General features: G+C 39.0%; 2 protein-coding genes across 4 annotated transcripts in view; both read right to left on the bottom strand.

The window, feature by feature from the left end:
• Nucleotides 1-26,382, bottom strand: part of NSG2 (neuronal vesicle trafficking associated 2) — a 117,050-nt gene that overhangs the window by 47,342 nt on the left and 43,326 nt on the right. Inside the window, exons 1-3 of one of the 3 annotated variants that reach the window (XM_064596554.1) lie at nt 21,942-22,074; nt 16,502-16,641; nt 6,184-6,334 (exon numbers count right to left, since the gene is read on the bottom strand). In XM_064596554.1, the coding sequence (XP_064452624.1) occupies nt 6,184-6,312 (129 nt within the window). In that variant the 5' untranslated portion in view covers nt 6,313-6,334; nt 16,502-16,641; nt 21,942-22,074. Of the gene's footprint in view, nt 1-6,183; nt 6,335-16,501; nt 16,642-21,941; nt 22,247-26,382 lie in introns of those variants that run through there. The other 2 variants (XM_064596553.1, XM_064596555.1) reach the window with 2 other exon arrangements.
• CPEB4 (cytoplasmic polyadenylation element binding protein 4) overlaps nt 22,362-26,382 on the bottom strand; it is a 106,013-nt gene continuing 101,992 nt past the window's right edge. The window contains exon 10 of the mRNA XM_064596550.1: nt 22,362-22,488. The gene's annotated coding sequence lies outside the window, so the exon portion shown is untranslated. The remainder of the gene's footprint in view (nt 22,489-26,382) is intronic.

The following is a 26,382-nucleotide window of genomic DNA, read 5'->3' on the forward strand; positions in this document are numbered from 1 at the left end:
ACCTTGGAAACCCCGTTCATATCATGTTTCATTTTTACAGTCATCTTTCAAAAATGTGAATTTCAGGACACATATTCTGGATGTCCAGTGAAAGATAGGAAACTATATCAATAAAGCACCATTTGTGTGCCATTAGACAATTTTCATGCTTTTTCCTCACAATAACCCTGGTAGGTAGATATTATGCTCATTTTGCAGTTGGAAAAAAAAAGTCCAGAGAGGCTAAGCGACTTGCCTAAGCCACACAGTAAGGAAATAGCTTAGCTGAGATCTGAACCCTGACCTCTAGGATGGCAAAGCACATGTGGTTTACCATACAAAATACCAAGTGTATCAAACCTCAATACTGGATCTCCAAATATCTGCATTCTTTTCCTCCCACAAGCAAGTAAGCCAACCTCATCCAGGACATGTGAAGATTTAGGAATCAGTAGAAAGGAAAGAAACATTTTCCCAGAGCTTGGTTGCTGGCTTGCCAAATACATGATTCATCTGGGGATTTGCCAAGGTGGGGCTGTGCCCGTTTGTGGCTTACTTTCTGCAGACCTGCCACCCATTAGTTGGCATCTCCCAGCACACCTATGTGCTGATCTTGGCTGCACTGTTTTCTTTTGGGTATCCTAGGATAGCATTTCACCTCTCTGAGTCTGTTTCTGCATCTGTTAAACGGCAATAATGGTTGCAACCTCACAGATGGGTTGTGGGGCATATCCAGATTAACTGTGCTCACTTAGACACACCAAAGGCAACGAGGCCCCACGGGCATGTCCCAGAATTTGCTATCTGCAGATTGATGTTTCAGCTTCTCAAGAGCTTGCACTCATGGGCTGAAAAAGTCACCCAACTGCTTACATTCAAGTCTATTCCCACATCTGTCAAGTGGAGAAACTAAGCCCAGCTCTAGGCTATGGAAGGGACAGGGGTCCTCGCTCAGCCAGTACTTGCCACTGCCCATTGCATGCCAGGATTCATGATGAGGCCAAGCCAGGGCCCTTGGGCCTAGTGGGCAAATCTCCTCAGTGCCAACCAGACACAAAGTCAGCCTAAATCCACCCACCTCCCCATTCTCACTGCCACTGCCCTAGTGCCACCCCCCACCTCCTTCAAGAACACAGCAGTGGCCTTCTAGCTGACCTCCTGCCTTGCACTCTTTTCTCTACTTCTACCATTCATGGTGGGCATGCTGCAGGGAACCAGTCACCTCTGTCTTGGAGAAACTACTCTGGTGCTGCGAGGGGGATAAGTTGGAAGGAATGAGGAAGAGGAGACCCATCATGAGTCCCTCATCCCTAGGGTGGCCCACAGCAGCCAGAGGAATCTTCCTTAAATAGAAATCTGATCCCAATACTCTCCTGCTTTAAACCCCTCCAAAAAAATACACTGAGACCCCCATGAACTCATGCCCACCTCCCCTCATCTCCCAAATCTCTCCCCCTCATCAGTGTGTCCAGCCCACCTACTTTCCTGCCTATCCCTCCAACTCCCTCAATACCTGTCCACATATTAGACCCGCTGCCCCTACTCCCTTGACCACCCAACCTCCAGGTCTCAGGTGGGGCTCCTTCCTCAGGAGGATCTCCTCGATCAACCTCTATCACAGTTAGGTCTCTCAAGTCTTATCATCTCTCACGCCACAGCTCTGTATTGTTTCCTTAATAGCCCATTTTCAGCTTGTGTCTCTGTGCATCTGTTTGTATGATGGCTTGTTTGAAGTCTCTCTTCCCCACTGGACTGGAAGCTCCATGAAAGCAGTGGCTAGGCCTGGCTTCTTATGGCTGGATATGCATAGCCTGGCACAGTGCCTGGCACATAGAAGTGCCCAAAAAGATGTGTTGGGTGAGTGAGTGAGTAGATACCTTCCACGGTGATAAATAAAATCATAGCTATAATGATGGGTGGCTAGGGAAGAAGCCCAGGGGAGCTGCCATCTGAGCTGGGCTTAGGAAGATGAGTACTGGCTTAACAGACAGGCAAGGGGTGACAAGGACATTCCGGGCACAAGGAATGGCATGTGCAAGGAGGAGGGAGCATGAACCACCCTGGAAACTGTGGAAAACTCTAAGGCAGGGTTTCTTAACCTTGGCACTGTTGACATTTGGGGCAGGATAATTCTTTCAGTTTTGGAGGAGGGGTACGTTCTATGCACTGTAGGATACTTAGCAGCATTCCTGGCCTCTACTCACTAGATGTCAATAGTGTTCCCCCCTGCTACAGTTTTCACTACCAAAAATGTCTCCAGACATTGTCAAATGTCCCCTTGGGGGGAAAAATCACCCTCCACTGCTCTTGATATGTCTGACATGTTGGTGTTCAAGGTACAAAGTGGGAATGGTGGGAATGGAAGCCAGTGGGGCAGATAAGGATTTGCCAAGGTAAAGATTTGAGACTGTAGCCTGTAAATACGATTGAAAAGGGTTTCCATGGGAGAAGCACCTGGTCCCAACTCTGGGAGGCTCCCTCAGGTGCAGTGTGGAGGATTCGATTAGAGTGCTAGACAAGATGGGAAGCTAGCCCATCTCCTCTCCTAAGGCAGGCATGAATCCCTCCAGTACTGGGCAGGGAAGAAGCATTTGGGGCTGGGATGTTCTCTCTGGAGGATCACACCCAGCCCCCATCAGCTGGTCCAGGGAACCCAGCATGGCCATGGATGAGGGATGTTGAGTTTGAGGAAGCACTCTTGGAAGTGGGAGACTTCTTGTTATTGAGGACAGCACAGTGCAGAGGGAAATATTGGGGTTTCAGGTGCACTGGGATTCCAACCCCAGCTCTCCCACTCCATCTGTGAGGCTTGGGCAAGCCACTCTATTGATGTGAGCTTTAATTTCCCCATCAGTGAAATGGGTGCACTAAAATCCCCCTCACAGGGCCATTGGGAAGATTAACTGAAACAACAGATATGAATGCCTTTGTGGCCCATTCCCAGCCCAGTACAAGTGCTTCAGACCTGCTCATTTCTCCATTTGGCCTCTGAAAGCTTTTCCCCCTGAAACTCATAGACTCCATACTATAGTGCATTTAGTGAACAAATCTAAAGATGATTATCATATCACACACCAAGCACACTCTGTATTTTACATTTTCAAAAAAGATATGATTTAACATTGATGTCAAATATACTTCTTTGTGATGAATATTTTGGCTTCAAACACTCACCATCTGACTGGAACCTAACCAAAGAGCTGATACCTGTGTCAGGACTCACCTCACCTTCCCTACAGTCCTGTGCCCTGAGTCCCAATATCATTATCCCCACTTTACAATGAGGAAGCTGAGGCAGTCTAGGAAATTTGTTTCAAGTCATTAGCCAAGGTAAATAAAACAGTAAAAGATAGGGCAGAGATGTGAACCCTCCTAGAGAGGTAGCTTCAGAGTCTGTGCTGCTAAATAAGCATTTGGAGGACCCATTTGGCTTCTCAAGTGGAATTCACGTCTAACACATCTGTTCTGATGTCGGGAAAACTTGTTTACTCTTGTAAATATTATAATATCAAAATTCTAGCACAGAAAACCACTACTAGAGTTTCCGACTCAGAGAAGAGTAGACAGAGGCCTGAGTGAGGAGAAACAAGTTACACAAATCACACTGTGGGTTGCAACTGAGTTTGAGCTAAAGCCCAAGTCTGTGGACTCCCAGGCCAGCTGGCTCCTTGTTCCCGCTGAAGTGAAGTTTCTGGAACAACACTGCCTAGGTTCTGGGTTCTCTAGACATCGCCAGGATGCTTGCTAACTATGTGCTTTGGGAAGTTACTTTATCATTCCGTGCCTGAGTTTTGTCATCATCAAAAATTGGATTAAAATAGCAATTCCTTTATTGGGTCCTATTAACTATTCACAGGTAAAAGAAAAGTGTGTTTGTGTGTGTGTGTGTGTGTGTGTGCGTGCACATGCACTGCATGTACATATGATTTAGAACAGAATCTAGTATTTAGGAAGCACTTGAAAATGATCATTATTATTCTTTTATAGTTACTTTTGTGCCAGGAACTTTACATATGAGGCTGTATCTAACTTTGTTCTGACCATTGTGAGTAAGGGTGATCCTCCCCCCTTCACAAAGGAGGAAATGGTGGTGCCTGGTAGGAAGACTTGGTCATGAACATCAGAAAGAGCCTGTAATGTGCCCCTGTGAGGATGTGTCCCAGTAGGGATTTGCATCTTTCAGGATGCATTGCTTTCCCTTTCCATGCGTGCAGGTCGCCAGTGTATTTGTCCTTCAGGCTTTGGGACAGTCTTTTGGTTCATCTGGCCTGGGCACTCAATGGTTATTGTGCCTTTTCCTTTCTAAAGAAGAGAAGGAAGCCCTTGAAGGCAAAAGGGTGGGATGGGGAGAGTAAGGGGAAACAGAGGCCACGGTATGTCTGGATGACTTGCGATGTGTCTAGGGATGGGGGGAGGGATGATCTCACCACAATCCCTTTTCCTTGTGCACCTTTTAGGGACATGCAGATCTTCCCAGTTGTAGCTGTTGGCAGAAGGGTAAACAATGTTCCTGAAACCTCACAAAACCTCAAGAAAATATCCCCTTGCTCCTCTCCAATTTCCATTATATCTGGGTTCAAATTCCAGCATTGCCATGTACTCCTTCTCTAAGCTTGGATAACTAACCAAATGTCTCTGATCCTTCACCTTTTCACCTATAAATTTGAGTGCATAATCCCTGACTCCCATGGGGAAATGTGCATCTAACGCAGCGGTTCTCAACTTTGGCTGCATGCATGAGTCACCTGGGGAGATTTAATTAATACTGATGCCTGGGTCTCGCCCCCAGAGGTTCTGACATAATTGTTCTGGGGTGTAGCCTTGATATCAGGATTTTCAAAGGCTCCCCTAGGTGATTCTAATATGCAGCCAAAAACTGAGAGCCTCTGTTATCCATGTAGCAGATACCTAATTAATACTGTTCTTTTACATTTCTTTAGTGTTAAGTGCCTGTTCACATTTTATTTTTAAAAGCCTTATCAGTCTCACAGGATGGCTCAAGGATTCTTTATTTCTGCCACCCCCATGCACATTCTCATATTGACAACCTCTGCACTTTCAAAACAGATGACTCAACCCCCAGCCAATCAGCCAGGCCCTTTATCTAGCTTTGGCTCCTCTTCTGTTCATTGGCTAGAGCCAATTGGTTAAGACACACAATGCCCTCCTGGAGATGCCAATGAGAAAATCAAACAGATGGAATGATCCATTGTTTGCTCTTCAGCCAGGGAACTCCATCATTTACCTCCAAATCTATCTCTTACAGTGTGCAAAAGCTCATATTCTAAAACCCCAAGTTCTCTCAACTGGATCTTAAACAATAATGTTTCTCCCAGCTCTGCCCATTGGGTAACTTTTGTATCATTGCCCACCTTTGCGTAAATGCCCACCTCCATTCTTCATGGACTACTCCCATGTCAGGAGATGTGCCATCAGCCAGTCATTCATTTCCAGCCACGCCTCCCCAAAGACACTCTACTCTAGTCATGCTATTTCTCAAAAGCTCTCCATGCTTTGCATATGTCTTAAATGTCTTTTCCTCCTATGGTCTATCTGGAAGGTTTTCACTCACCTTTGCAAGCCAAATTCACATGTTCTCCTCTGCAGTTTACCCTAATCTGTTCTTCCAGTCCCTTCCCACCCCAAGAGAATTTAATTGTTTCCACCCCTGTGCTTTCATAACCTGTGAAATTCTCAGGTATAACATTTACCCTGATGCATTACATTAAGCATTACACTAGATAGGGATTTTGTAATTTGTCTTTTCATAACCAACTTGTAGCACAGGGATAGGGCCTTAGCAGGTGCAAACTAAATGCTTATTGGACTGCATCCAATATCTCTGTCCTCAAATCTATACCAGTGAATTTTTGAAACACCTCCCCCCAATAATCAAGACAATTTTCTCCATCACCATCCACAAGCTTATTAGTATTCATCTGCTATGATAAAACTTTAAAAAAGAAAGATTTTCTTGCCCATGTATGTATATGTGAACAAAAAATGAGTAAACACTTACCATAAACCTGAAATAACACAAGAGATGTCATTCATGTCTCTGGAAGGAATGACCACATTTTACAAGAAAGGGGACATATTTGGCAGAGGGAATGAAAGGGTTTGGAGAGGTGGAATTTTTACTGCTTTATTTCCTGAGATGGGGGGAGCATGAGGGACTGATGGGGAGAAGAGCAACTGCTTTACCTTTTCCGGAGCAGGCAGCTGTAAGTGGTTAACCTCCAAGGGAGTGATGAGAGGGACGGTCTGGAAGCCATCCTCAACCGAAGGCGGCTTGGTTCCCTTCTCACTGGGGTTACTGTTCAGCTTCACCATCCTTATGCCTTTCTTCCCAGACCTAAGGCAAGCAGTGGGGTTCTGGTTACAGTGGGAGGTGAAGCAGGGTAAGAGAGGGCTGACGACAGAGAAAACAGCAGTGTCCTCAACGGGTCCACTCGGATTTCAGTGTAGAAATCAGTCATCTATATATCTTCTGCTAGATTTCATGACATGATTCTCATTATCCAGCAAAACTTCTTTAATCATCAAAATATGCCACCTGCCTATGGAGTTCAACAGCCCTCAAATTCAGGAAAACTCAAGGAAATCCCAGACTTACACAAACAATACACAAGCTTTAAAAAAAATCCAAGATACTAGAGCTAATACAGTCATATAATTTCAGTGAAAAGCTTATTTTTACCGCAAAATTAAATCCTATTATTCTGGGTCACCCTGCAGTATGATAAATTTCACCTTACCACCACACATTACCACCTTGCTATTTTATGATGTTGGTTTTTCTTCAGCAATCTCCTTAAACCACAATAAATACATTCAGTGTCTCTATGTGTACCATACCCTTTCACATGATATGTAGATTGTACAAGAGATACAATTTCCTAAAACAAAAAAAAGGCTGGCTTGAACCTGATCCTGTTATTCAACCATGGAATGCCTCCATTTCCTCAATAGCGAAGGGCCATTTTTTTTTTTTTTTGCTTCCATGGAAAGTTAGCAACCCCCGTATTGCAAGATTGCCAACTAAATAAACAAATCACATTTATTTCTCTCAAGCTCCCTTGGAAGTCAAACGATGCTCCCACCCCACCCCTAGAAGTCCAGACAACTGGATTTCTCTTGTCAATCCTGCTGATGGAACATTATTAGACAAAATAGGATTGTTGTGGAGATCAAAGGGATGGTAAAGGGTCGGAGGATATTGAGGAGTGATTATAACAAAAACAAATGCCTACTTACTGTGATGCACTCTTGGGGGGTCAGAGCAGATTCAAGCCAATTTGAAGAGGAGGAGGACGGCCAGGAGTCCTCCCTCCTCAGCCCGAGCTTGTGGTGCTGAAAGGACAGCGCCTTGCCTGTGTCTGGATTGGGAGTTTCTGAGAGCGAGGCGCGAGCGAGGGGAAGAGCTCCTGGCAGCTGCCTGCCTGCTCCTTCGCTCGCGCCCCCTCCCATCGGGGAACGGGCTCCCACACCATCTGTCATCTGGCACCACCTGCTGTTTCTCATGCATGGCCACAACCAGGGCATGGGACAAAATGGTTTCAAGAAAGTGGGAGGGATTCTGGCCATAATAATAATAATAATAATAATAATAATAATAATAATAAATAACCATATAATAAGCAATCCTTGAGTCTTTAGAAAAACAGAAGAAAGAGACATATTCATTAGGAGAAGGAATCACTTTTTAAAATCTTCCAGAGCAATATTATGAAACCCAAAATGGTTCAGGACCTGTGCTGTGCTCTGACCTGTTGTAAGGAGTGAAGGGAAACCTATATTTATTATTTCCCACGCAGTGGGCACTTTTCCAGGCTCTTTCAGACTATTTCCCTCATTTGCAAAATGTGATGGGATTAGTGTGAGGTGGGAATGTGATCACAACAGGAAAGCAGCTCAGAGCAGGGCACACTGTTCTCACAATGCCGCTGGAATCACACAGGTCAGGTAGAGCACCAGGAGCTGGACCTTGAGCCCTGATCCATGGCCACTGATGTTTGCATGCAGTCCACAACTTTGTATAGCTTCCAAGTTGGTGTCTGGAATCAGGGAAGGTGAAGTCCTAGTATCAGCTCTATGAAGTTCTGACTGTGGAGGTCTTGGACATTTTGCATTCCCTCCCCAAGTCTCCATTTCTTTATCTATGATGTGGGAATAATAATACCTCCCTTGCAGGGTGGTTGTGAATAAGATGAGACTGTGCTCAAGGAAACCTCTTTTTTTTTTTTTAAAGATTTTATTTATTTATTTATTTGAGAGAGAGAGAGAGAAACAGCATGAGAGGCAGAGGGTCAGAGGGAGAAGCAGACTCCCTGCTGAGCAGGGAGCCCGATGCGGGACTCGATCCAGGGACTCCCGGGACCATGACCTGAGCCGAAGGCAGTCGCTTAACCAACTGAGCCACCCAGGCGCCCTCAAGGAAACCTCTTTTAGCTCAGGGACAAGGTTCTGAGTGGCTGAATTATTTCATCTCTGGGGATTGCTCTTACACTCTTAGAATCCTCTGAGATTAAGACTATTGCCACAGGTTTCTCCTCGCTGTGGTTCAAATCACTGTTGGTCACTTATCCCCAGCTGCAGTGCTGTTTATGATGCACATCATGAGGTCGAGTGGTCTTGGCATTAGTAATAGCATCCCCTTTCACTTTCAAAAATATCCTGGTTCCCATGATAAATTGTTTGGTCACCTTAATTAGTGCTCACATGGTGAGCATACACTCTACCACCTAAAAGACCAGGAGAAAACAGGCATATTATCTGTATTGTTCAGTAATGAAATGGACATGTGTGTGCATGTGTGCGTGTGTGTGTGTAAAGAGAGATGTTTCTGAGACAGTAAAGTCTATAACATATCAGAGCTGCCCAGGGTACTATTAATAGACGTATGCATATATATGAGAGGAAGTTACTTTAATATTAGTTTCTCACTCTCTCCTTTCCAAAGACCAGGATGATCTTCATGTGCAAGCATCATCTAAGGACAACACAATGTAGACACCCACATGGACATGGAGTCACTTGTGAACACTTGTGTCTGATCCAATTATTGTTGTCTCCAAAGGAAAAAAAAAGTCCCTTTGACACAGCTTATGATTGATTCACAAGCAGAAGTCACACCTTTAATAACTCCAAGCCAGAGGTCCTGATAGTTTAGTAAAACGTCCAAGAGAAGCGCCTGTCTCGTGGCAATGGGAAATCCAGGCTTCCTGGTGTGTGGAATCAAGAGAGAGGCTGCAAGAAGAAACAGGGGGCTGGAGTGATGTGGAAAAGCCCCTTATGGGAAAACGATATTGAGAGGAGCTTAATATAATAGACTATTATTCTTTTGTTGAGTTCTGGGAAATATGTTTCACAGTTGAAAACAAAACTAGAGCATTTTTATGAGGTTTTCCATGTGTGTAGATGTAATATATAGGATAACTGCAACATGAAGAGGAGAGGATAAATGGGCCACTACAGCGGTAATGTTTCTATATTCTAAGTGGTAAAGTATATTCCCACTAAACAGTGAAAAGTTAGCTATGTCTATTTTAATCCCCAGAATAACCAAAAATATACAGAGAAAAGATCAAAACTACAATAAAGAAATATAAATGGAATACTAAAAAAAAAAATCAAATAACTCAAAAAGGCAGGAAAGAAAAAACAGGAACAACAACAAAAACAAAGGAAACAAGCAGAAAACAAATAATGAAATCGTAGACTTAAATCCAAACTTAGCATTATCATCCAGAGTTCATAGTTTACATTAGAGCCCATTCTTGGTGTTGTACATTCTGTGGATTTGGACAAATGTGTAATGACATGTATCCATCATCTGGTTATCATACAGAATAGTCTCATTGCCCTAAAAATCCTCTGTGCTCCATCTATTTATCCCTCCCTCTCCCCCAATTCTTCGCAACTACTGATCTTTTAACTGTCTCCATAGTTTGCCTTTCCAGAATGTCACGTAGTTGGAATCATATAGTAAGTTGCCTTTTCAGATTGGTTCTTTCACATAGTAAAAGGCATTTATGTGTCCTCCATGTCTTTTCATGGCCTGCTAGATCATTTTTTTTTAGCACTGAGTAAGATTCCATTGTCTGGGTAAAACACAGTTTATCCACTTACCTACTAAAGGACATTGTGGTCGCCTCCACATTTTGACAATTATGAATGTGGCTACTATAAACATTTGTGTGCAGGTTTTTGTGTGGACATAAGTTTTTTACTTCTTTAGGTAAAAACAAAGGAGTGCAATTCCTGGATCATATGATAAGAGTATGTTTAGTTTTTTAGGAAACTGCCAAACTATATTCCAAAGTGTCTGTACCATTGTGCATTCCCAGGAGAGATGAGAGTTCTTATTACTCCATATCCTTGCCAACATTTGGTGATTTCAAGACTCTTGAATTTGGCCATTTAATAAGTATGGAGTAGCACTACATTATTGTTTAATTTATATCTCCATGATGACATATGATGTGGAATATCTCATATGCTTATTTGCCATCTATATATCTCTTAGGTAAGTGTCTATTAAGGTCTTTGGCTCGTTTTTTAATTAGGTTGTTTTCTTATTGTTGAGCTTTAAGAATTCTTGTGTATTTTGGATAAGAGTCCCTTATCAAACATGTGTTTTGCAAATATTTTCTCCCAGTCTGTGGCTAATCTTTTCATCCTCTTGACAGTACCTTTTGCTGCAGAGCAGAATTTTTTAATGTTGATTAAGTCCAGCTTATCAATTATTTCTTCCATGGTTCATGCCTTTGGTGTTGTATCTAAAACACCACCACCAAAACCAAGGTCATCTAGATTTTCTCCTATGTTATCTTCCAGGGATTTTATAGTTTTACATTTTACATTTAGGTCCATGATCCATGTTATCTTTGTGAAGTGTGTAAAGTCTGCACCTAGATTAATTATTTTGCATGTGAACATCCAGTTGTTCCAGCACCATTTGTTGAAAAGGCCGTCTTTTGTCCATTGTAATGCCTTTGCTCTTTATCCAAGATTGGTTGACTGCATATTTTTAGCCTTATTTCTGGGCTCTCTATTTTGTTCTATCTGTCTATTTGTCCATTCTTTCTCCAATAACACACTATCTTGATTATTAAAGATTTATAGTAAGTCTTAAAGTCAGATAGTGTCAATCTTCCAACTTTGTCCTTCTTTTTCAATACCCTTGGCTATTCTGGATCTTTTGCCTCTCCATACAAACTTAAGCGTTAGTTTGTTGATATCCATAAAATAACTTGCTAGGATTTTTATTGAGATTGCATTGGTCCTATAGATCAATAGAAAATCTGGCATCTTGGGAAAAACTGACACATTTATAATATTGAATCTTCCTATCCATGAACATGGAATATCTCTCCATTTATCTAGATTTTTTTTTATTTCTTTCATCACATTTTTGTTTTCCTCATATATTTGATGTATTTTGTTAGCTTATACCTTAGAATTTCATTTTTTGGTAATACTATAAATGGTATTGTGTTTTTAATTTCAAATTCTACTTGTTAATTGCTGGTGTATAGGAAAGCAATTGACTTTTGTATATTAACCTTGTATCCTGTAACTTAGCTACAACTGCTTATTAGTTCCAGGAGTTTGCTTGTTGATTCTTTCAGATTTTCTACAGATTAAAAATCAGAAAACATCTGGAGGGAAAATATGGTAGAAAAGTTTGGGCTCTCTTCCTAGCTGTTCCCTTTTCTCTAGGATCTTGTCCCTTCCAGTTCTGGATATCTTGGTAGCAAAGAACTCCAAAGTTTGTTTCCCCACCTCCAAGAGACTGATGAAAGCTCTAGGCCATTGCTTTCTGATAAGCTTCTAAGCATGTCATTAAGAATTGGCAGTGTGAAGGGGAAAAGCAGTGAGAATTTGGAGTTTGCCCCAATCCATTATTAATTTCTCTCTGGAACCTTAGCTCTCCAAGTCCTTGCTTCACTGGTCCATCTCCTTCAAACAGCTGTTTTGTTTGTTACATTTTTAATTGATGAAATTTATTTTTTAAAGCAGTTTCAGGTTTACAGAAAAATTGAGTGGAAAGTGCAGAGTTCCCATATACCCCTGCCACCACCCACCCTGTGCAAATACACATACAGTTTCTCCTATTATTAACATCTGACATTAGTGTGAAATACTTATTACAATTGATGAGCCACTGATGATACATTATTATTGACTAAAATCCATAATTTACATTAGGGTTTACTTTGTATTGTACACTCTGTGAGTTTTGGCAAATGTATAATGTATCCACCATTACATGTATAGAATACATTCATCATTACAGTATCATACAGAAGAGTTTCACAGTCCTAAAAATCCCTTGTGCTCTACCTATTTATCCCTCCCCCCTTCCCTCCAAACCCCTGGCAACCACTGATTATAAATTTGCCTTTTTCAGAATGTCACATAGTTGAAATCATACATTATGTTGCCTTTTCAGATAGGCTCCTCTCACTTAGCAATATGCATTTGACTGTCCTCCATGTCTTTTCATGACTTAATAGCACATTGGTTTTTACCACTGAATAGTATTCCATTGTTTGGATATACCACAATTTATTTATCCATTCACCCAGTGAAAGACATCTTGATTGCTTTCAAGTTTTAGCAATTATGAATAAGGCTACTTTAAACATGTGTGTGCAGGGTTTTATGTAAACATGTTTTCAACTCATTTGGGTAAATATCAAGGAAAGGAAATGCTAGATCATATGAAAAGAGTATAGTCAGTTTTGTAAAAAAAACTGCCAAGTTCTTCCAAAGTATTTGTATTATTCTGCAATGCCAGTAGCAATGAATGAGAGTTCCTGTTGCTCCACAACCTTACTAGCATTTAGTGTCAGTGTTTTGGATTTTAACCAGTTCAAAGCTGTATAGTAGTATCTCATTGTTTCAAATAGCTGTGTTCTATTTTAGCCAAAATTTTAATTGTTCTCAGTTTAGACGTATTGCTAAAACAAGCTTCTCCATCATACCAAACAAGAATTTGAGACTTGCCCTCTCAGGTTCTAGGTTCAAAATTCCCAGAGAAGATCTCTGATGGGTCCTAGTAGACTCCAGTGCCCACTTCTTACAAGGGAAACAAAATTTGAAAAGGACGACAACTTTTATTCAAACCACATGGTTGAAGTGGACAAAAGCACTTCCTGGAAGAAAGGAAGGGAGCATTTCCAAAAAGTGAGAAGGAATATTGATCACTCAAAACAACAGATATCTAAATATAATAATAACATGCTGAAGAGTTTAAACGTTATCAACTTCACCCTTAACCTACTAAATACCCTTAAGACAGTGTATTGGCATTATCCTGGATGAAACAAAGAAATAATTATTCTTTTGAACATTATCTGACCATTCTAGATGGCTTGCACCATAAGTTACTTATAAAGAACATTTTTAAAACACCCATGTTTTTAGCATAATGTCATAGGCATTTTTTTCACTTTTAAAATGTTTTAACTGGTATTTATTGTTTGTAACCATTTTCCTTAATAATTGTGTGTATACTATGGAAATTAAGGACACAGTCTTTTTTTTTTTTTAAGATTTTATTTATTTATTTGAGACAGAGAGAATGAGAGAGAGAGAGAGCACATGAGAGGGGGGAGGGTCAGAGGGAGAAGCAGGCTCCCCGCTGAGCAGGGAGCCCGACGCGGGGCTCGATCCAGGGACTCCAGGATCATGACCTGAGCCAAAGGCAGTCGCTTAACCAACTGAGCCACCCAGGCGCCCAAGGACACAGTCTTTAGAGCCAGACTGTCTGGGGTCAAATCCCAGCCTTGCCACTTGCTAGATTTCTGGTTTGGGGTAAGTTACTTAACTGTTCTGTGCCTCAGTTTCCTCATTATAAACCTGGATACTACTAATACTTACTGCATAGGGTCATTATATGGAGTTAATATATGTAAAGTGCTTAGAACAACACCTATAAGTACAAAACAAATATTTACTCATGTTATTCCGTTATTATATACACATTTTTTTAGACCTAGCTCCTATGTTAATCAGTTTTGTTTTTACTTTCCTAATTTACACTTTTAAAATGTTTTATTTTTCCTGACTTCCTTAAATATATCTCATTTTTCTCTTTTGAGCTTCCTGGAACAAATATCTAGTTTATTGATTTGCTTTCTTCCTGTTTGAAAATGGGAAATTAATGCTATTATTTTAATTTACCTCTGATCACTGCCGCTCTTTCATTATTATTCTTCAAATATCTTATAACTTAAGGTTTGTTTCTCTGACTTGAGTCATTCAGTAAAATAGTTTTGTTTTATTTTAATTTCTACATGCTTTTCATCATTACTAATTTGTATCTTTTGAGACCAGTTTCTAGTTTTATTGTGTGTAGTCCAAGAGTGTTTTCTGTACATTTTCTATTTTGTAGAATGTATTAAATTTCCTTTGTGGCCTAGCATATGAACTATTTCTGTTAAATTTTCTAAGCATAAGGAAATAAGTCATTTTCTGTTTAAATACATATGATTTTTATACATGACTATTAAGTCAAACCTGTTACATAAGATACTTAAATCTTCTATACCCTGATTTTTCACTTGCTTGTCCATCAAGAAATGAAAGATAGGGGTGCTTGGGTGGCTCAGTCAGTTAGGCATCTGACTCTTGGTTTCAGCTCAGGTCATGATCTCAGGGTCATGGGATCGAGCCCCACGTTTGGGCTCTGCACTCAGCAGGGAGTCTGCTTCAGATTCTCTCTCTCTCCCTTTCCCCCCCACCTCTCTCTCTCTAAAATAAATAAATCTTAAAAAAAAGAAATGAAAGATAAGTGTTTCTACTTTCTATTACTGTTGTGATATTTCTCCTTGCATTAAAGCTGTTATTTGACATATAGCTTCAGGATGTCACATCTTCTTGTGAATTTTGCTTTTATGGATATAAAATGACCTATGAGTCCTTTTTAGTGCTTTGTGATTTGAATTCCTCTCTATCTAAAATACAAATGCAAACTCTTTTCTTTCTGTGACTGTATTTGCTCTTTCCAGCCTTTTATAATTGGACTTTATTCTTTACATAGGTCATTATAAGTAACCTTTTTAATGTGGGAATTTAACTCCTTAAAATTAACTCTTATGATGATATGTTTTGTCTTATACTTGTCATAATGTTTATTGTTCCTTGTGATTTCCTTCATTGTTTTTTACATAAATTTTCCTCCAATAATTTGGAAGGCACATATAGTGTTTTAAATTTATGTCTTCAGTTATTTTTTAATATACCCAAAACATAGTTGAATCAACATTCATCTCCCAGCCTCAAAAATAAAACAAAATCTTTTGATATCCTCCCATGTAAAATTAGATGATATGCACACATCATTTTTTTTTCACATCACATCACATTTTTTCTCCTCCTGTTCCTGCCTCTCATTTCTCCCATAGTTATCAGATATTAAACCCAAGTCTTTATTTTCACTGATGCACATTTTCCCATTTTACTTCCATTTCCTGAGACACTCTTGTCAGGATTCATAGTGGGAGAAAAGTGAATACAGTGTGAGTCTCTCCCCAAAGGGCTCAATGATATTTTATCTGAAAATAATTACTTTACATACATAAGTTTCAAAGGATCTGTGATGTTTCTGTGATAGGTTTTCATTACATCTTAGCATTTAATGTTTTGTTTTGTTTCCATGTATAAGATATACCTCCAATGAAAGAGATGATAAAAGCACTTTAAATGTCTCATTATAAATCTTCTTAAGTTGTCAGTTTAAGAATGTTATTCAAAATTTAATGATGTGATAGGAATATAAGCTTTTTAGAAATCTGTTCTAAGAATCTCCCAGAGGCCAGCATGAAATGAAGCTATGCTCATACTATTGCTAGGAGCTCTATATTTAAATTTCAAACAACAGCAGTCAGAAAGCTATGAAAAGCATGAGATTCTCTTTCTTCTTAAAAAGGGAAGAGGGCATTGCCTACTTTTGATTTGAAGGAAAAACAGACAATAGAGAGGCCAAAAGGCAAATGATAGAAAGGCCAGTCCACATCTCTCCTCAGATTGGCTAGAAACAGATGAAGAAGACTTTCTTTTAAAAAAGTAGGCAAGCCCTGTGGGTGAAAATTGACATCAGCTTAATTCAATCAGGATGACTTATGAAGAACCCTTCCAATTAAGTCTGGGGATCCACTTAGAAAGAAGTCGATAAGAATAAAGCCTTTTTTAAAAAGTTTTAAATTTTGCCTAGAAGTATATGTCTTTAAAATGCATTCCAGGGGACTTTTTCCTGTTAAATGATCCATTCATCTGTCTTTTCCAACAAAAGGTTTCCCAGTCTATTTTGTAAAATGAGTCACAACTGAGTGGAAAGTTTTGGTTGTAGAACAGGTTTCCCCAAAAGCAGATTCTGAGAGCTTTGAATGCAGGAAACTTATTAAGGAATGCTCAGGATGAAGAAAGGAAGGGGAGGAAGCAGGATTGACCAGAAGGAGAACTTGAACTGTGATACAATCTCAACAAAGCCCTTAGACAATCTCACAAGTACCTGTGAAGCCGGGATGACCTTTCTTAGTTGTCCTGAATTCAGTTGCAGGTGGACACCCTTCTCCAAGAGGGCAAGAGTGGATCTCTTCAACCAAGGGCAATTCCTGGAGAGAGCTAATAGCTAAGGCTGTCAGCCATCACCTAAGGGACAAAAGACTTTCAGTCCTGTAGGGGGATTTAACTGGGCAGCTCAGCACCCATCACAGGCTCTATCCTAGGCTGTTCTCATGCTCCCTCACTTGACAGTCACACCCTGTGACTTCAAATACCATTCATATATCAATAACTCCTAAATTTATATTTCAAGCACAGATTTCTTCTGGATTCCAGACCCATAAATACAACTGTTTCCCTGACATATCCATTCCAATGGTTCAAGGGCACTTGAATCTCAACATGTCCAATTCCTGATCTCTCACCTCAAACGTGCACCTCCTCCTCCTGCTTTGCCTCTTGGTGAATTGTGCTATCATCCATCCATTATACAACCAGAAAACTGAGAGGAATTCTTGACATCTTATTCCTCACTCCTATATCTAATCACCAAGTCCTGATCATTCTCCCTCCCAAATATCTCTCACATCAACCCACCCTTCTCTCTCCATGACTCCTGAGTCCACTCTGTCTCCCCATCTAACAAGTCTCCTCACTACTGTATTTTCCTCCCCACCAATCTATTCTTTAACCATAGTCCAAGCAAGTTCTGTGAAATGAAAAGTCTAGTAATTTTATTTCCTTGCTTAGAATTCCTCAGAAGCTTTTCTGCTTCTCCTTCTTCTTCTCCCTCTCCTCCTCCTCCTTCTTTTTAAAGATAAAGACCAAAATCTCAAACTTAATCTGAAAGGCTCTTTATGGTTTCTTCCCTGCCTATTTCACAAGCTTCACCTCCTGCCACCTTTCCCCTTACAGCTATGCTCCAGCTTCCCTGACCTCCCAAACACACTCCTTCCCAACCCAGAGACTTTTCATATGATGTTTCTTCAATGACTCCCTCTTCAGGGAATGCTCTTTCCTATTCCTATAATTAATTTCTTATATTATTCTTCAGAGTCACTTAAATATTACTTTGTCAAAGAAGTCTCCCCTGAGACCCAGGCTATATTTGACTCCCTTGTACTACCTTAGGAGGAGTTTTTCTATGTTGAAATACCTATCATTCTTAAAAAATTTTTAAAGTTTTTCTATGTTGAAATACCTATCTATGTTTTTCTATGTTGAAATACCTATCATTCTGTTTTTCTATGTTGAAATACCTATCTATGTTTTTTTACGTTGAAATACCTATCATTCTTAAAAATTATATGATTATTTGTGTAATTATGGTTTAATGAGAGATTGTGTTCTTTCAACCAAAAGATCAACAACCAGGGGGGTAGATGGGTAAATTTTAGTTCACGGTATATGGTGAAATATTATGCAGTCATTAAAAATGATGTCATAGAATTTTAGGTAACATGGGAAATGTTTATGATGTTGAATAAAAAGAGGAATCAAAATTATAGGGACATTATGATTTTGATTATGTGAAAATATAGAGACTGAATATGAACTATGAAAGAAAAACAATGGAGGCATCTGGGTGGCTCCATCAGTTAAAGTATCTGACTCTTGATTTCAGCTCAGGTCATGATCTCAGGGTTGTGAGATCAAGCCCCATGTGGAATTCTGTGCTGGGCACAGAGCCTGCTTAAGATTCTCTTTTAGGGCACTTGGGTGGCTCAGTCGGTTAAGCGTCTGACTTCAGCTTAGGTTGTGATCTCTGGGTCCTGGAATTGAGCTCCGCTTCAGGCTCCCCAGTGGGGGGTGTCTGCTTGTCCCTCTCCCCCTGCCCCTCCCCCTGCTTGTGCTCTCTCTCTCTCTCTCTCTGAAATAAATAAAATCTTAAAAAAAAAAAGATTCTCTCTGTCCCTCTCCCTTTGACCCCCAAAACTAAAAATAAAAAAAAAAAAGAGGGCGCCTGGGTGGCTCAGTTGGTTAAGCAACTGCCTTCGGCTCAGGTCATGATCCTGGAGTCCCGGGATTGAGTCCCGCATCAGGCTCCCTGCTCGGCGGGGAGTCTGCTTCTCCCTCTGATCCTCTCCCTCTCATGCTTTCTGTCTCCCATTCTCTCTCAGATAAATAAATAAAATCTTTAAAAAAAATTAAAAAAATAAAAAAATAAAAATAAAAAAAAGAATAATTATGAAATGTGACAGAAGTGCTAATTATTGCTACAATGGCAATCATATTACAATATATAAATGTATCAAATTAACATGTTGTATACCTTAAATTTACACAATGTTGTATGTCAAATTATATTTCAATAAAAAAGACTGAAAAACATAAAAATTTTTATAGGTTTTTTTCTGCATGATTTTTTGGCTGATTTTCATTCTTTTCTTAACACTTCTTTGCTCATCTCCCCCAAAACATTATTTATTTTTAAATCAATGAGGAAAAATGAATAATTTTCTGCTAGAGAAAAAGTCTACTGAGTTCTAAAAAAACAAGTTTTTTTTAAAAAACAGTAATTTATAAGAGACAAGTAAGCCAATATGGTAAAATCAAATAGTTGAGTATAAGTTTACTGGATATTACAAACACCTCGTGGAAAATTCCTTTTATTCCTCTCTGACACACCAGAAAGTATTAACAGGCTGTAAACATCTATTGTTATTTTGCTTCCAACCTTATTGAAATATAATTAATAAGCATTGTAAATATTTAAGGTGTACAATGTGTTAATATGGGTATACACTGTGAAATGATCACCACCATCAAACTAACTAACACATCCATCACCTCATATAGTTACCACTTTTTTCTATGTGTGGTGAAGACATTTAAGATCTATTCTCAGGGTGCCTGCATAGCTCAGTCAATTAAGCATCTGCCTTTGGCTCAGGTCATGATCCCAGGATCCTGGGATCAAGCCCCTCAGCAGGGAGCCTGCTTCTCCCTCTCCTTCTGCCCCTCCCCTCCACTCATTCTCTCTCTCAAATAAATAAATAAAATCTTTAAAAAAAAAAAAGTCTACTCAGCAAATTTCAAATATACAGTACAGTATTATTAACTATAATCACCATGCTGTACATTAGATTTCCAGAACATACATTTTGTGTAACTGCAAACTGCATCATTTTGCAAACTTTGTATCCTTTGACCAGCATCTCTCCATTTCCCCCACTCCTCTGCCCCTGTACACCATCATTATACTCTCTGCTTCTATGAGTTCAACTCCTTTAGATTTCACATATAAATGAGATCAGGCAGTATGTTTTTCTGTGCCCAGCTTAATTACTTAGCATAATATCCTCCAGGTTCAATCATGTTGCTATAAATGACAGGATTTCCTTCTTAAGACTGAATAATATTCCATGTATGTGTATACATACATACAGCTGACCCTTGGACAATACAGGGATTAAGGGCACTGATCCCCCAAGCAGTCAAAAATCTATGTATAATTTCAAATCCCCCAAAACTGAACTACTGTACTAATAATCTACTATTTACCAGAAGCCTTACTGGTAACATAAACAGTCAATTAACACGTATTTTATATGCTATGTGTATTATATACTGTATTCTCACAATAAAGTAAGCTAGAAAAAAGAAAATTTTAGGAAAATCATAAGAGAAAATACATTTATAGTACTATCATGTATTAATTTAAAAAACTGTGTAAGTGGACCTATGCAGTTCAAACCCATGTTGTTCAACATTAACTGTGTATATATATATATATACACATTATATATATAACATTAACTGTATATATATATATACACATACATACACACACACACACATATATATCACATTTTCTTATCCATTCATCCATTGATGGACACAGGTTGATTCTATAACTTGGCTATAGTGAATAATGCTGCAGTGATCGGGGGAGGGCATATATCTCTTAGAGACACTGATTTCATTTCCTTTGGACATATACCTAGAAGTGGGATTGCTGGATCATATGGTAGTTCCATTTTTAATTTTTTGAGGAACCTCCATACTGTTTTCCATAATGGCTATACCAATTTACATTCCCACCAATAGTGTACAAGGGTTCTTTTTCCTCCATATGCTCACCGACACTTGTTATCTTTTATCTTCTTTATTTTAGCTATTGTAACAGATGTGAAGTGATATCTCATTGTGGTTTTTATTTGCATTTCCCTGATGATTAGTGATGTTTAGCATTTTTTATATACCTGTTGTTCTTTTCTTTGTTTTTTTTAATGTTAGCTCTTACTTTTATTATTTATGCAATGTCTTTTTTGCTTTATTTTTTAATTTAATTCACATTCAATTAATTAACACATAGTGTACTATTAGTTTCAGAGGTACAGTTCTATGATTCATCAATTGTATATAACACCCAGTGCTCATTACAATACGTGTCCTCCTTAATGACCATCACCCAGTTACTCCATCTCCCCACCCCCTCCCCTCCAGCAACCTTCAGTTTGTTTCTTATGGTTAAGAGTCTATTATGGTTTGTCTCCCTCTCTGATTTCATCTTGTTTTATTTTTCCCTCCCTTCCTCTATGCTCCTCTGCTTTGTTTCTTAAATTCCACATATGAGTGAAATCATGATTGTCTTTCTCTGATTGACTTATTTCATTTTGCATAATACCCTCTAGCTTCATCCACGTCATTGAAAATGGCAAGATTTCATATTCTTTGATGGCCAAGGAGTATTCCATTGTATATATATACCGTATCTTCTTTATCCATTCATGTGTCAGTGGACATCTTGGCTCTTCCCGTAGTTTGGCTATTGTAAACATTGCTACTATAAGCATTGGGGTACAGGTGCTCCTTTAGATCACTACATTTGTATCTTCGGGGTAAATGCCTAGCAGTGCAATTGCTGGGTCGTAGGGTAGCTCTATTTTTAACTTTTTGAGGATCCTCCATACTGTTTTCCAGAGTGGCTGCACCAGCTTGCATTCCCACCAGCAGTGTAAGAAGGTTCCCCTTTCTCTGCATCCTTGCCAACATTTGTCGTTTCCTGACTTGTTAATTTTAACCATTCTGACTGATGTGAGGTGATATTTCATTGTGGTTTTGATTTGTATTTGCCTGATGCCAAGTGACGGGGAGCATTTTTCATGTGTCTGTTGCCCATTTGTATGTCTTCTTTGGAGAAATATCTGTTCAGGGGCGCCTGGGTGGCTCAGATGGTTAAGCGACTGCCTTTGGCTCAGGTCATGATCCTGGAGTCCTTGGATCGAGTCCCACATCGGGCTCCCTGCTCAGCGGGGAGTTTGCTTCTCCCTCTGACCCTAACCCCTCTCATGTGCTCTCTCTCATTCTCTCTCAAATAAATAAAATCTTTAAAAAAAAAAAAAAAGAAATGTCTGTTCATGTCTTCTGCCCATTTATTGATTGGATTATTTGTTCTTTGGGTGTTGAGTTTGATAAGTTCTTTATAGATTTTGGATACTAACCCTTTATCGGATAAAACATTTGCAAATATCTTCTCCCATTCTGTAGGTTGTCTTTTGGTTTTGTTGACTGTTTCCTTTGTTGTGCAAAAGCTTTTTATCTTGATGAAGTCCCAACAGTTCATTTTTGCCTTTGTTTCCCTTGCCTTTGCAGACATGTCTAGCCAGAAGTTGCTGTGGTCGAGGTCAAAGAGGTTGCTGCCTGTGTTCTCCTCTAAGATTTTGATGGATTCCTGCCTCACGTTTAGGTCTTTCATCCATTTTGAGTTTATTTTTGTGTATGGTGGGAGAAAATGGTCCAGTCTCATTCTTCTGCATGTGGCTGTCCAATATACCTGTTGTTCTTAAAGTGCAACAAGGATGTGAGTGGCCTTCTCAAAATATGGACTATAGGGCACGTGGGTGGCTCAGTCATTAAGCATCTGCCATCAGCTCAGGTCGTGATCTCAAGGTCCTGGGATCGAGCCCCATATCGGGCTCTCTGCTCAGCAGAAAGCCTGCTTCTCCCTCTCCCACTCCCCCTGCTTGTGTTCTGTCTCTCGCTGTGTCTCTGTCAAATAAATAAATAAATAAAATCTTTAAAAAAAATATATGGACTATATATCTCTGCCAAGGAATGAAAACTTACAGTATTTGAAAATTTCCCATGAAAATTTCCTTTTTGTAGAGTTCTACTTGCTTGACTTTTTAATGTTTATATTAAAGAACTGAGGAAAAGTCATCCCTCACTGACTCATATAAGGTAAGTAGGCCCTGCTTCCTCTCAATCAATGCTTAAAACAGTTGCCAAGGTAGTTCTGTTAAATGTTAGTTGGCTCATGTCAGTCCTCTGCTCAAAACTATTCAGTAGTTTTTCATCTAACTCTGAAGAAAAGGAAAATGCTCAAAGTGGCACAATGTAATCTGGTCTCTGTTACCCTCTCACCTCATCTCCTACCACTCTCACTCACTCACCTGGACCTCTTTTATCTACCGCCCCCCCCCCCCCCCCCCCCCGGTTCTTCAGCCTTCAGATATTGACCTCTATGCAGGATGTTCTTATGGTCTTTCCTCATATATCTACATGTCTAGCTTCCTTACTTCAGGTTTTTAATTAAATATTACCTTCTATGTGAGGCCTTCACTTCACCTCCCTACTTATTACTGCATCCCTTGATACAGCTTCATCTCCTTTATTTTTCTCCATAGTATTTTTTAACATTTATTTATTTTGTTTATTATCTGTCTTACCCTGAGGACAGATTTTTGCATGTTTTGTTCACTTCCATTCCCCCAAGGCCTGGAACAGAATCTAGAACATAGGTACTCAATAACTATTACATAAATAAGTACTGAGTGAATTAATGAATGTCCCACTAGAACCTGACTCACAAAGGCAGGAGACTTTTGACTAGATGTCACTGCTCCTCCACAACCTCTGCCCTGGGCTGTTATATAATTGAAGACTCCCACCTTCAGGCAGGAGTGGGTAGTACACATTTGCTAACTACATGGCACTCCTTTTTGTTCTGACAATTTCAGTTTTCAGCTGGTCTCTGTCTCTTGACATCCAGAAGATCCCATTTTGGGGTGATTGTTTAAAATGAAAACAAAAAATTACATAACATGTATACTAAAATATTGGGACTAATAGTCACCCAAAATCAACTAGGTTATTTCAGGTTGTTTGAAAAATGTATCTAAACTTCACCAGATTCCTGCAATAATAGGGTCCTATGAGGACACATTAGGGTCACAAAAAGGCCAACATGACAACGGACATTTAAATGGAGCCATTTGAGATTCTACTGGAGCACTTCCAGAAATATAAAAAAATCTCCCTCATACTCAGATTCTTAGAAAGTATAGAATAAGGTAAATGAGGATATTTCTGAAACAGAAAGTCAGGTCCTTGAAGTAGGAGTCTACAGATTAATTTGATTTCATTCTGTAACTTTTCTAGGAATATAAAGTATTTCTATACACAATCAGATTTCTGAAAGCATAGAAACCAGAGAACTCATTTAGGATTATCATTTATCATCAATAAAATTAAGCAAGCAGACAATGTGTTTATAATAAGAAAAAGTAGGAAAATCTAGGCTCAAGTTGTGTTATTCCCAGAAATGTGGATATTTTCCCACACTTAACTTTTAAAAAGTACAGAATAAAACAAACCACAATGAAAGTCAACAATATGCATGAATGTTAGCAATGTAATGTTAAAAAGTAATATTAATGTAATATTAAAAGTCCAAAAATATTATATGCAGCATGTCCTCATTAGAAAATTAAACACCTAGGTTTATAATGCAAGTTTTAGGGGACATATGATTATAATAAAACTACATAAAAAAGAAAGTAAAGGAATCATATGCATAGGATCAATAGGATGGTTATCTTGAACAGGAAAGGCAGGGAGGATGGGTTGAAGGTATTGAACAATGTGACTAGATATAACTTATTCTCAAGATATTGTTGTGGGGGTAGGTTCACAGTTTCTTATTGTATTATTTAAAATAACTAAATAAAAGCAGACCATGCACTGATCAATGAGAATGTCATGAATCAAAGATTAATCATTAATGAAATCTCTATCCTTGAGATCCATAAATTTGACAGGGGAGAGACATGGTGATCAAAATTTCATGATGACATGAAATTAAATATAGTCAAGAAATAGTCAATGGCCCAAATTTCTGGATTCAGCTTCTGTTAAATGTTAGTTGGCTCATGTCAGTCAGCATCATTCCCATCCTAATAAAAAAAAGAGCTGAATATCTGAAAAAATCACAATTTTTCTTTAACTCATCAGAATGCTGAGGGTCCAATGCAACCAACTTATTGGAAGCTAAAGAAAGACACGCATGCCAACACTTGCTTACCTGGGATAGATGTCAGACACTGTACAGTTGCTAAGAATAACTAAAATTTAAATGGATGGCTAAAAGCTGAATTAGAGGCAGTATGAGAGTATGGAATCCCCAGGATAAACAGACATGAGAATTTTCACCCATTCACAGGTCTTCTCCACATATTTTACCAGGTGCTCACAAGAAAGACTGTGGACAGAGCAAAAGGCTAGAGAAAGCCTCCTTTATGGTGTAGAACTTGGATAGGAAAATAACAGCACTAAAGGGAAGGCTCAAAGTTCTGTTCATATCTTTCTTCCCTATCTCTAGTGGAAAAGATTGACAATATGCATGACCAGATGAGAAATTTCATCAGGAAAATTAAAAGTATAAGAAAGAATCAAGTGAAAATATTAGGAACAAAAAAATGCTAGAATACAAAAATGTTAATGCTAGTAAACAGAGATGAAGAATATCCTCTGAAGGTTCATCGGTAAACTTGAAACAGTGGTGGAAAGAATTAATGAACTTGAAGATAAATCAATAAAAATTGCCCAAACTGAAAGATAAAGATACAGAAGAGTGGAAAAAATAGAATAACATTCACAAGCTGTAGGACAATATGAAATGTCTAAAATATGTGTAACTGGAATACCAAAAGGAGAAGAAAGAAAACATGAAATGGACGAAATATTTGAACAGATAATGGCAATTTTTCCAAAAGTAATATAAGACACCAAACTAAACATCCAAAAAGTTCAAGAGACACCAGGGATAAAAACAAAAACAAACAAACTGAAACAATTTAGACACGTCATACTCAAACTGCTGAAGAACAAAAACAGGGAAACTCCTAAAGGCATCCAGAGACCAAAGAAACTTTACATACAAAGGAACAAAGACAGAAATAACAACAGACTTCTCATCGGAAACTATGCAAGCTAGAAGACAATAGAGTGTCATCCTTAACATTCCTTTTTTTTTTTTTTTTTAAGATTTTATTTATTTATTTGACAGAGAGAGAGACAGCGAGAGAGGGAACACAAGTAGGGGGAGAGGGAGAGGGAGAAGCAGGCCTCCCGCCGAGCAGGGAGCCCGATGCAGGGCTCGATCCCAGGATCCCGGAATCATGACCTGAGCCGAAGGCAGATGCTTAATGACTGAGCCACCCAGGCACCCCATCCTTAATATTCTTAAAAAGGAAAAGTAACCCAGAGTTCTACATGGAAAAAACCCTCCAAAAATGAAAACAAAATAAAGATTTTTTTTTTCCAGAGATACAAAAATAAGAGTAATCATTACCAGCAGACATGCACTGCAAGAAATGCTAAAGGAAGTTCTCCAATCAGGATGATAGCAGAAACTTGAATCTACACAAATAAATGAAGATTACTAGATATGGCATAAATGAAGGTAAATATATAATTCATTTTTAAATTATTTTTAATTGCTCTAAAAGATTATTTGAAGGTAAACCAAATAATTTAAGATGTATACTGAAAACCTGAAAGAGATCACTATTTTTTTTCAAATTTTTATTTAAATTCTAGTTAACGTACAGTGCAATATTCATTTCAGGACTACAATTCAGTGGTTCATTACTTACATACAAC

The sequence above is a fragment of the Mirounga angustirostris genome, unplaced genomic scaffold, assembly GCF_029215605.1.
Source record: "Mirounga angustirostris isolate CCGP_5_RB_7025 unplaced genomic scaffold, mMirAng1.0.hap1 SCAF_7, whole genome shotgun sequence".
NCBI classification, from domain to species: Eukaryota; Metazoa; Chordata; class Mammalia; order Carnivora; family Phocidae; genus Mirounga; species Mirounga angustirostris.